At 44.3% G+C, this 12,390-nt stretch overlaps 1 protein-coding gene across 7 annotated transcripts in view; it reads left to right on the plus strand.

Annotated features, from left to right (window-relative positions):
• The window catches only part of SBNO1 (strawberry notch homolog 1), a 1,282,279-nt gene that overhangs the window by 998,309 nt on the left and 271,580 nt on the right, over positions 1-12,390 (plus strand). For all 7 annotated transcript variants that reach the window (XM_085634811.1, XM_085634813.1, XM_085634807.1 and 4 more), the window contains 3 exons: positions 7,451-7,525; positions 8,176-8,322; positions 8,402-8,496. In XM_085634811.1, coding sequence (XP_085490937.1) covers positions 7,451-7,525; positions 8,176-8,322; positions 8,402-8,496 — 317 coding nt within the window. The remainder of the gene's footprint in view (positions 1-7,450; positions 7,526-8,175; positions 8,323-8,401; positions 8,497-12,390) is intronic.

Raw genomic sequence — 12,390 nt, forward strand, 5'->3', positions numbered from 1 at the left:
CTTCCTCGAATAAGAGGTTCATCGGTGTTGATCCGGACGGACAACACCACAAACATGTTTTATATCAAAAAAAAGGAGGAACTAAATCTCTCTCTCTCTCTCTCACAGGGCACCCAGCAACTATGGTGCTGGCTTACTCTTCACAGGAGTTCTCTAACAGAGGGACATGTTCCAGTGCTCCGGAATACCCTGGCAGACACTCTGAGCAGAACCAAGGACAGCTGCCACAAGTGGGAGCTAGAACAGAACCAGCTAGACAGGATGTTTTCAGTTTGGGGAAAGCCAGCTTTGGATCTGTTTGCGAACCAAATCGACTCCAAATGCAGTTTCTTTGCAAGCAGATTCCCTATCCCACACTCTCGGGGGAATGCCCTTTCAATGCGTTGGTCAGGAATATATGCATACGCGTTTCCCCCCATTCCACTGATACTTAAGTGTTGCGGGGATTTTACACCTACACAGAACTATACGCTGGAAAACAGGACCTCGGTGTATAGGGGTGTACCAATCTACAACTTTAGTACCTAAAATCCCAAAGGACAAGCTATAGTGTCTCATCTGTTCTCCTCCAAAATCACAAAGCTACAAATGATTAGACAACCTAGAACACCACACTCCCGACTCTCAGGATTCGCGGTAGCAAGACATACCCTTTGGCTCACTCACTCGTACTTGTCCACAATAAGAATCGGCAGTGTCACTGTAATAGTTTAAAATATTTTAACTATTGTGCTCTATAATACAGTATACAAGCCACTACCAGCAGCAAAATGCATAAACTCAAAACCATTAGATTTTTTACAATTCCATAGAATATGAAGGGGGATGTCATTATATACAGACAGTGGAAAAAGGACTATAAGGCCTAACCACCCTCCACTTGACTGGAAGAAGTTTTATATAAAAGATGATCTGTGGGCTTGGTCAGCAGACCCCATACCTTAAAGCCTAGATGGAAGGTTTACATCATAGGAACAGCATAGCTCTTCTCCATGGAAAGGGCGCTCTCCAAGTGTGTGTTAAAACAACATGCATCCCCGTAATATCGAAGCACGAGTCTCCAGCAGCGCAGCTTTGTTTTGCATGTTTTGTCTAGGTGCTAGGTATTGACCAGAACAGAATAACAAGGGGCATTGTTTATCGCCTTGCACATCGTGTTCAGACTAAACTCCAGGAACTTAGCAGGGAACGTAAAAAGCAGGCAGTTCTCCTGTGAAAGGCATAAACAGAGTCTTGCAAAAATAAAGTCATGTAGTAACATGAGCAAAAAGCAGCATCATGGCAGCAAAGCTCATGCTAACTTAGCAATTTCGACAATGACCCTAATGGCCATATAACAGAAGGTCCTCACGAAAATAAAGTTGGAACACTGCTGCCTTGCGAAGCGAGGGTGGAAGCTCCACCCACGCTTCTTACTGGCGCACTTGCCTAATCCGTGCTTTCTATTGGCATGTTTTGTTTCCTCCCTGTCTTCCTTCGGTGTGTATCTGCCCGGACAGGGCATGTGCACGAGCCTGAACTCCTCTTTGCAGTCTCCTCTTTGCTGTGCCTCCATGTGCCCGGACAGGCGATGTGCACGCGTTTGGTGTGCGGGCACGGTGCTTCGGCGCGCTTTCACTTTCTTTACGGCCTTTCAGCAGCGGGTGTAGGTCTGGCGGCCTCGTTGTACAGAGTTTTCATTTTGGGCGCAGACTGTCCGTAGGCTCGGCAAGGGGAACTGGCAGGCATGGCGTTATTTGCTTTGTCAATGCAGTGCCTCAACTTAAGCCATAGCAGTGATTCGGACATGCCAGAATCGCTGGAGTTTCAGATTGCTGGTATGCATTTACATGTTTTAATTCAAGTGGTTTCATATTTCCATTCCCTACAGCGTGCATGCTGCCCTGAGCATCTCTATTGGGCGATGGCTCAATTTTTGGCACTCTTGGTAGTAGTTATCTGGCATGTATTACTCCTTCTTGAAAGCAGAGTGTATTTTAGGACTTGTATATTTTCTTACACTTGAATTTTTCTGTATAGTACCATGTGGTCTGAAAATTGTGCGCCTTTAAGTTGGTTTCGATGAGTGTTAAAACTCCAGCCAGGTTCTTTATTGGCACGACATGTGACAATAAGAATTAGACGCGCAAATGATACTGCCAGGGGTGGTTCAGTCCAGAGCATTTGGTACCGACGCCAGGGAAGCGGAAGGCAGTGCAAGTGGAAGGGACAGCGGAACGAGGACACTGAATACGCGTTTGGCCTGCTGCACTGGCCATGCGAGCCGCTTGAAAACTCCAGTTGTGATGGTTCCAGAGTAGATATTCCACCTTCAAAGGAGTGGATGTGACTGGCGAGGATGCCCGCGACAGCTGCAGAACCCCGTGGCGCAGCGTCATTTCTATTGCAACGGGGCACTTTGAAGGTTGAAAGTGCAGCTTTTACATTAACACTGAAGACATTTCTTGTAGACAGCGTGTCACTTTTTGCTAAATAAATACATGAAGGTTCCACCTGAAACAGAAAACATACCGCATCAGTGACGTCAACAAGTGCGGGGATGGGAATGGAAAGTAACGGTGGCAGAGGGGCTTGTTTCACATATGAAATACAAGAAGTACATGTCCGATTTAGGAACACTGAGTTAGCATAACTGTAATAACCGGAACTGGTTTCTTGCTCAATGCTTATCAAGCTGTGCAGTATACAACCTCACTCTCGTGCCTGACATCATAGACGAGAATTCCTGAATAGCTTGCTCAGCTCTGAAAGTTTACATTTTTATATGTTTTAAAGGTAGATTGTGTACTATCCCATGATTTCAACTTCTCCATCTGCACTGCGCTTTCAGTTACGTCACATGACCTACATTTGTGTCCTTTAAATGAAGATATATACATTTGTATTCTGTGCATGTGTTTTAACTTTATGCTCACAGCGTGCCAGGGGACCCCTTCTTGCTTGGCTATATGATCCACTGACTATTTTGTTTTGATAATAAACATTTTCAGACTTCAAATTTGGTATGAGTGTTGATGTCTTTGACGTACCCTCGTGATGCTAACGCTATATGGTGCGTACGCAAAGGTGAGACAGGATGTCGGTAGTGGTTAGGTCATTACACCAATAAAACAAGCATTTGCAATGCAATAGGCCTCGCATTTGCGAGAGTTTAACCTATTGGCATTGAAAATGATAATGCCTTTTATTTATGTTTTAAAAACCAACACATAAATAAAAGGCATTGCCACTTACAATAGCTCAAACTCTAACTGCGAGAAAATGCTTGTTTAGAAGAAGTCAACACAATTATGGGTAAAACCAAATCAGGTTCTTCAGAGGACCCCTGTCCTGTACATAGTCTGTGAAACCACACCACAAAAGTAATACCACCAATCGCAAAACTAAATTTCTTGCAACTGGAACCGGAGTTGTAGCTTGAAAAAGGAAACATCAAGCCTTTTCCTATAAAAAAGCCCAATGCAGAGCATTTTAAATTACAGGCCATTTAAATTAGTCTTATCGAGACTTCTGACTGCAGATTCCTCACCTTTTGAATATTCTCCAGGCATCAGATTGGGTCTGTAAACTTTTCCAGCTGTAGCTCTGCAACCTGGTAGGTAGCACCATGCAACAATACACTAATGCCATTCTACTTTGAAAATGACTTGCGTAGTCTATATAAGCGCCACTCCCACAAATTGACGTCCTTTACTTTTTGCCCCACCAGATAAATGCTGAGCTCCCTGTTTTCTCTTTGAGATCTTCAACAAACTACAGTGTGCTAGGGAACTTTCACCTTCCAACGGACAGGTTTTAAACCCTGTAAGTACTGTTGCAAACAAATGTGACAGATACCCATCTGTCCATCCAACAGGGAGTGCAAGCCCTTTTGTCAAATGAAGCCAAAGGATTGGAGGCCGCCTTCCTATTTTAGACCTGAGCCTATTGAATGCCTTGTTCCGAAAGGACAAATTCTGAATGCTCACCTTGGCCCAGGTCTGCCCTTGACCCTGGAGCCTGGTTGGTGGCATTGTATCTGCATGACGCTTATTTCCATATTCCAGACCTGCAGGCCATCAGTGCTACCTGTGGTTCATGGTGCTGGAGGAGCATTTTCATTTTGCTGTGCACCCCTTTTGTGAACACCCTAGGAGCACAGGTGAGACCAAAGTGATGGCGGTAGTAGCAGCACTGCTTAGGAGATCGGGGTTCCAGTCTTCCCCTCCCTCAATGACTAACTGTTAAAGGTGGGCTCGCCCCAGGCAGTCTTCAACCATCTCCAGACTATGGAAAACCTCCTATCATCTTTGGGGTTCACTATGAATGTGCCAAAGTCACACCTTACTCCTTTTCAGAAACTCCCCTTCATAAGAGCAATTCTGGGCATGGCTCGGCTTCGTTCTTTTTCCCTGGAAAGAAGAGTCTGGGACATTCAGGCTATTTACTGAAATTTCAACCTCTGTCCTAAATTTCATGGAGGTCAACTGAGGCTGCTGGGATTAATGGCCTTCATCCTTCTGGTCAAACACCCCAGGTGGCACATGGCGGCTCTGCAGTGGGATCGGAGGTCTCAGTGGTCCCAGCATCGAGAGGACCTCTTCGACCATGTTTAGATTTCAGAGGAGACTACGAAAGGCCGGCAGTGGTGGGTCCTGGGTCCCGCAATTGGATCAGCAGCAGAACCCTCTTCCTACCCCACTCAGAGCGGAGAGTGGTGACCGATGCATCACTCCTGGATTGGGGATGACCACCTGGGAGAGGTGAAGTTCAGAGGCCTTTAGTCTTCAGCGTAGTCCCTGCTCCATATCAAGCTTCTGGAGCTGAGGGCCACTTCTTGAAGTTGTCTTCTTTCCATCCTTCAGGAGTAGGCTGCTGCAGGTGCTTATGGAGAACACTACCACCATGTGGTATTGCAACAAATAGGGTAGGGGGGGCTGGGATCACAGGCCCTGTACAAGGGGGTGGCCCTACACCACTGGAAATGACTGGGCCATGAAGGCATTTTTCTAGTTGCAAACTAACCGGGAAGGATCCTTGAACGGAAATTCAGACAAACTCAGCCAACAACGCCTAGCTGTTTACAAATGGCAATTGTACCAGATGTGGCACAAGGTCTCTTCTGCCAATGGGTTGAGCCTTGGCTCAGTATGTTCACCACAGCAGAAAATGAGCGTGTTGGAGATTCCAAAGTGTCCTTGCTCGAGAGACCGGTTCCACCTAGAGTAGAACACAGAACTCCTGTATGACTTCTGCCGATACCTCTTCTGTCCTGAGTGCTCAAGATCAGGAAAAACCAGGCCCAAGTCATTCTAGTGGCCCCAAATTGGGCATGGAGAGTATGGTATCCAGTGCTCCTGAGCATCTGTCCTCCAATCAGGCTTCCCCTCTGGGAGGATCTGCTATTGTAGCAACAGGGCAGGGTTCTGTACCTGGGCTTTCTCAATCTGCACCTTCATACAGATTGAGCGGCAACAGCTGAACACTTTTGACCTTGCCCCGGAGTTGGTCATCTTGGCAGCCAGACATCCCTTGATGAAAACTATATAGGCTAGTTGTTGGGATACATTAGTGGCTTAGTGCAGCAAGCAGAAGATCTACCATCTCCAGGCAAAGTTATCTGAAGTTTTCTTGTTTGTTTAGTTCCGTGTCCTGCAAGGCTTTGCTCTGGACATAGTTAACGGGTAACTTTGGCCTTTTTGCAGTTGCCGGATCAGCCTTCATATAAGTCACCAGCTGTGATGCGTATTTGTGAAAGTACATTGTAAGAAGGTCCCAATACCCAGGTCCCAGTGACGTATTTTGGGTTACCCTTTTTGTAACTACCTGCGTATTTGTGAAAGGCCTGCAACATGTTTCCTCCCTCTCCTTTTGCAATAACACAGTGGAAACTTAACTTGGCCCTCACATATTTTATGTACTCCATTTGAACCGCTTCAGTTTCCCTTGCAGCTTCTTGTCACTCTGAAGATAGTGTTCCTCCTCACCATAACATTGGCACTGCGTTTAAATGAACTGCAAGTTCTGTCAACCTTTCAAACACCACCTTCTTACCAGACAAACTGGTTCTGTGGATACGAGCATCCTTCTTACCGAAAGTCATGGCACTGTTCCATTTCAGTCAAATAACCACCCTGCTGACGATCTGTGCTACACCTAACCCCTCGGAGTAGAGATTCCATCATTTAGACCCTAACAGAGCACTGAGCTTTTATATCGATTGTCCTATAGAACACCGGGTGGACAATCAGCTCTCTGTGGGGTATGTTTGAGCGGTAAAAGGCAAGGCCGTGCAGATGTGGATCATCTCGCTCTGGCTCGTGCTCTGCATTAAGATCCCTGCTACACATTGGGCAAGAAGCATTCTCCAGAAGGATTGCAAGCACATTCGACCAGGGATAAAGCTGCTACTACTGTGTTGGCACACAGTGTTCCTGTTCTTGACCTCTGCAGGCAGCTATATGGGCATCAATTCAAATGTTCACACAGCACTACTGTCTGGACAACCTGGTTTGCCAACAAGGGCATTTTGCCCACTCTGTCCTACAAGATCTTTTGGTTTGAGCCAGTTCACCAACCCTTCACCAAATAGTCATTACTTTGGTACCTGTTAAAAAGATGAGGAATCTCAAAAAAAAAAAAAAAGATGAGGAATCTGTGATGAGAAGTTTAACCACGTATTCCTCACCAACCCTTCCATTGTCGTTCTGTGAATTTGAGTCTGTCCCTTAAGATCCCAAGTGTAGGAGCTTGCACCTTAGTCACAATTAATTTGCTTTTAGAGCTCTGCGTTGGGAGGCACGGACAGTTTTGAAAGCAACTGATGTCACTGTGCAGAAGTGGGGATTTTATAGGCTTCGCACATCATTTCCAGAGCGGAACAGCGTCCATGTAGCACCACATCGCACCACCTACCAGTGTGCAGATGATCTGCTGAAAATTTGGCTACATCCAGTCAGACATTTGTGGAATATTCAAAAGCTGAGTAATCCATGATTAGATAGTCTGTACCGGAAAGAGCACGTTTTTTCAATGTTGGCGAAAAAATTAAGTGTATTTTAGACAAAAGCCATGTAGATTGCAGATTGATCATTCGAAATAGACTGCTTACACACATGTTAGAAAGTGTAACCTCTAAAATATGTTGGTTCAGATTTAACCTGATGAAGTTCCCTCCATTCCTCCTTCACAAACTAATAAAACAAATGAATGTTTTGTTATTCTTCTACGCTTTGAATTATCAGCTACCTTTGTAAAATGGTGACAGTTTTTTTCTGCTAATGTTCACAAGTTCTTGTAAGAGTGTTAATCTGTCTCAATAACCTGCTCTATTTGACTTATGAATGTGTAAACCATTAATATTTCTGGCCACTTTTCTCATTGCTTTGAGATGTAAGGTAACTCATCAGTACCGATGCCTTAATCATGTGTTTTTTGTTGTTGAAAGTAACACCATTTTTATTCTCTTAAGATGTCCGGCAAGGGTTGATAGGTGTTGGACTCATTAATGTCGAAGACCGATCTGGAATACTGACACTTGATAAAGGTAAGGCAAGTTTTATCACTGTTAGGGCTATAATATTTATATAATTATTAGTCATGTTGCACATTGTTTCAAATCATTGCAATTTCAGCAGGTTCTGTTCAGTTGAAATATTCTAGACTTATTAAAAAAAAAAAAAGCACCTTCTGCTTCAAACTGCACCATTTTACTAGCCGCAATGTATTCCATCTAAGCTATCTGTCTGCATATCATATAACTGTGTTCCCTAGTTTTCTTTATTTTTTTTAATGTCATGTTACAGTACTACATGAAGCATTAGGCTCCTTCAAGCCACTTTGTATACTTTAATTTTGAGGTACTTCATTGTTTCTAAATAGTTAGGTGATGATTTTTACGCAAAACTGTGGATGCGTTTACTGTACCATACAGGGGGATAACCCACTGAGGAACTCCAATTTAGCTTTGCTATCAAGTCCTTGTGATTAGGTTGGGGAAACGACCTAGCTCTATAGCGAAAAAGCATTAGGACATATTTTAAAAGATTGTTTCCTGTTGTAAAGTTTTTAATCCAATAAATATTACCTGAAAATGAGAACTGAATTGAGCTCTCTCATATTTCCCAGTTTATTACTTAACAAAATAATTTTGCTTCTCCTAGCCCCTTAACAAATGTATTTTATGTTTATCATCAGATTATAACAATATAGGAAGGTTCCTTAATCGAATTCTTGGTATGGAAGTACACCAGCAAAACGCTCTGTTCCAGTATTTTTCAGACACTCTGAATGCTGTTATACAGAATGCCAAAAAGAATGGAAGATACGACATGGGAATTTTAGGTATGCTTACATATGTTTGCATCTTTTTTTAAATGCATATTTGTTCACCTTCTTAAATCTACTACTTTATTTTTTACAGATTTAGGCTCTGGAGATGAAAAAGTAAGAAAGGCTGATGTAAAAAAGTTCTTAACTCCAGGATATTCTACCTCAGGGCATGTAGAACTCTATACAGTAAGTGTTATGTAATAGACAAGGCTCAGAATGTTTTTCTTTTCAGTTAATCACTGAGCATGTCCTTTTATGTTTGTCACATTGATATTTGAATTAACCAGTAGTGTAGTTTCCAACTTTGCTGCTTTATTAATGACCTCTTTAACTTTATGAATTTTGTTTGCCCTGACTGCTAGTTGGATGTTGCAGTTACTTTTTATTTTAAATGGTATGTTGCTCACAACCCATTGATGCAGCAACAGGATTTTTCAAAATTTGACTGAAAATAATATGGTCATTGATTGAAGAAAGTGCCCCTCCAGAACTCAAATGCGGAGCCTATATATAGGTGCTACTCGGAGGCGCTGACGTTCATTCCTTTTTGTACCACGAGATACGGATCCGGAATAACTCCACTCTTCCAGATACACTTTTATCTCAAATCTAATTCAGTCCAAACGTCCATCCCGAGGCAGATAGTCTTTGTGCTGAAATTTCTCTTGTATGTCAATGTAAACGCAAAATAAAGTGGGACTCCGCCTCTTCCTGCCACTCTGGAACTCCTGAGAAAAGGCACAATGGCATCTTCAATCCTCTCGATCTTGCTCATGGAGTCAGTCGACTTTGGAGTCAATCCCGCAACTTGTCCCGGCACAACCAGTTTCCGAGGGCTGCCTGTGACAACACAGCATATCTGATATTCTGCAAGGTCATGCTCTGACTCTTTGGATACCTTTCGACTTACTCTAGCATGCCTGTGGGCTCCAAGGAGCCAAGAGGGGCTCCATCTGGAATACCGTTGGCAGGTAAGCTATAGGTACTAGTTGGACACTTTGAAAACACCAAGGGGCCCATCCCGGCTCCTGTCTCTTCTCTGGTTAAATGATCCATGCCTGTTGCCTGACCATGGATGCCGATGCAGACTTCCATTGACGCAGGAGAACAAGGTGCCCATTGTGCTTTCCCTCTTAGTCTGCGACCGATGCCGCGCTTGGTTGCCATTAAACAGCAAGCTGGGCTGCTTGACATCTTGCCATTACAAGGAAGGTTCTTTACACTACATTCTTTGTCTGGTACCAATTCTGCCTATGATTGACGCGAGTGTGAGAAAACTGGCTTTTTGTAGGTTCACTCCCATTTTTGTGCCCCATTTTGACTACTAGTCACTAGTGTATTGACTCTGAAATGCCCTAAGCCCTGCAAATCAGAACGCTCACACACTCAAAAAGATGCATGTTTAATTGGTTTATCCCTACTTTAAATTACTTGGTTTACCTGTAATTCCCTAGTGTAGGAGGCTGGCTTAGTATATGGTGCACACTTAATTAAGTGAAGCAACCTGCACTAATCCAGACAACCCTTATGGTTATTTTAGTAGTCTTAGACAAACTTAGAAAGCTCTCTAAGTGGTAGCTGTGGAGAGCAGCCTTAGTCCAGAAGGAGTGTTAAGCAGCTTGTTTTACCAGTACTAATCATATAGTGTAGCTTAAACGAAAAAGAGCCACAAAGTGTAGGTATAAAATAGTAATATTTATTATACACACTCACTAACACATTGGCATATCTCCTACCCGGAGTTATAAACACAATGCACACAATATATTTAAAGGAGAACAGGTAAGTAGCACAAATACAAAGTGGTCTCCAGGGGGAGGCCAAACCATATACTAATAAAGTGAAATGTGAACTGCAACGAAGTAGGGACTAGACCCAGAAAACCTAGAAGAGCTGGGGACCTAAAGAACCACCCAAGGTAAGTACCCAGGAACCCCACAGAGGCCATGTGCAGAGTGGAACCACAGCTGTGTACTCTGCAAGTCAATGGGGAAGTCGCTGTTGCAGTTTTCAAGAAGCACACTTCCCACAGGTCCGAGAGGACCCTAACTAAACCTTTGATGGGCAAATGGCAAGCACACATGAGGGGCTGCTCTTTTGTTGAGGTAGACAGGAGGCGGGCATCAGGGACAGCGAGGGACAATCAAAGGTCAAACCAGTTTTCCCATTGGTGTATATCTCCGAGGTGGCCACACCTCTAGTGTGGGCTACCAAGCTCCACAAACAGAGAGGGCTTCAGACATCTTTGGAGTGGGTAGAATAGAGCATAAGGGATAACTAGATGCAACACTTAATAGGAAGTTGTCATCAGGAAGGAGGAACCCAAGTAGCTCATTGGCTAGTGACTGCAAACTCTCCAAAGGGCACCTTCTGAGCATAAGAAGCATCCCTGGCGCCAAGAACTCAAATCACATCTGGAATGGATAGAGGACTGAAGGTGGACCAGAGAGTCTGCACTGAAGATTGGACTGCACCTGTTGCTTCTTGGGCTAGCAAAGCAAGGACTGTACTTGTGTTGTGCCTGGTTCAAGGAAAATCCACCCCATGTCCCAGACAGAACAGGTGAACTCAGTCCCTTGACTGATTTCTGTTTACAGCACAGAGCCACAAAATCGGATGATGCCTGCTTGGGTGAGTTTTTAGCCAAGATCACCGGATCGTCACTCCTTGCCGCAGCACAGCCTGGGAGACTAGGTCCTGGCGCTCAAAAGTTGCACCCAAGTCGTCTGCTCAGTTTGGTCATTCAGAAGAGATATTGCCAGAAGAAGGAAACTGCTGGTTTAGTTGTTACAGGTGACCAGTAGTCCAGTGGCAACTGGACTTTTGCTTGACCAAAGAGGACTACGGAGGAGGACATTGTCCCCTGTGTCTTAAGTCACCCCACCAGCAGTGGGGACTGAGGTCCCCTGTCGACCACACAGTATCTTGAGCATTCTTCAGCATCTTCAGTATCCTGTATCCCTTGCATCAGGACCACTCATTAGAAGTCAATGGCAAGTTGCCATTAAAGCTAGAACTGGGCTGGAGACTGCTTCTTCTTAGAAGTGTCTGTTCTTTGGGACTTTGTTAGTCCCCTTGACGTGCTCCCGGCCAGAATTGGTCACCCGAAGTGGCCACATTCAACCTGGAGCAAAGTTTTCTTGAAAAAGTTTCTAACTGTCAAATTTGTTGAATTTGTCAATTCTTCTCAACGGTTAAGTAAAAGGTTGTGATTTATTGTTTCTTTAAATATTTCTCCTGAACCCTCCGATGAATCTTTTATAGTTTTAGTGTCTAACAATTCATAAGAATATAATTGATTGCTGATAGCGGGGTGCGAGAAACGAGAAGTCTTGGTTATGGGGAAGGCTGTGAGGACTCGAGCGCTCCCGCTCCGGCCCTACGGCATACCGCACCCAGACCTGGCTGGGCCGTTTCCGCGTGGCCCTGGCTCACACTGCAAGCGGTAACCACCTCTGCTGTGCCTTTCCTCACCTCCTGTTCCTGCTCGGTTCAACTCAGATTCAGCTCCTCGTCCTAATCTGCAGCTGGTCTGCTCATCTGCTGGGCCTCCCTCAACACACAGGCTTGGCACAGTGCGGCAGCTGCACCCTCCTGCTTGCTCGCTCCCGTCTTGCTCCACTCCTCTTGTCTTGGCTTTATTTTATAAATTGGTGTCAGATTTAGTTAGTCGTGTTTATTTCTTGTCCATCTGTTTTGGTGCTTTTTAAATGCTTCACAATTGTTCCTTTGTTGAAGCCTGACTGTTCAAAGCCTCAGTTACCCATGGTTAATCTAAGGTTTGGCAGACGAGCCTGACTGATTCCAAGACAGAGTTGAGTTGTAGGAAGCTGGCTCTTTATATAGCATACCAAAAAGAGGTACACTGTGTAAAGAGTCCTGGTATCCCTTATAAGTGGACAGTGGGTAGCTCTAGCAATACCAAGGTGCTCTATGTAGTATAGTTGCTCTATGTATTGTAGTGTGGTACATTTGCTGCACACACAGTCAATAAATGAGGCACACACTCAAAAATAAGATCCACGATAATTTAGAGAAATAGGTATTTTTAAGTACTTTTCAGAATAGACTTTTTAGAGT

The sequence above is a fragment of the Triturus cristatus genome, chromosome 11 (assembly GCF_964204655.1).
Source record: "Triturus cristatus chromosome 11, aTriCri1.1, whole genome shotgun sequence".
Taxonomy (NCBI): Eukaryota; Metazoa; Chordata; class Amphibia; order Caudata; family Salamandridae; genus Triturus; species Triturus cristatus.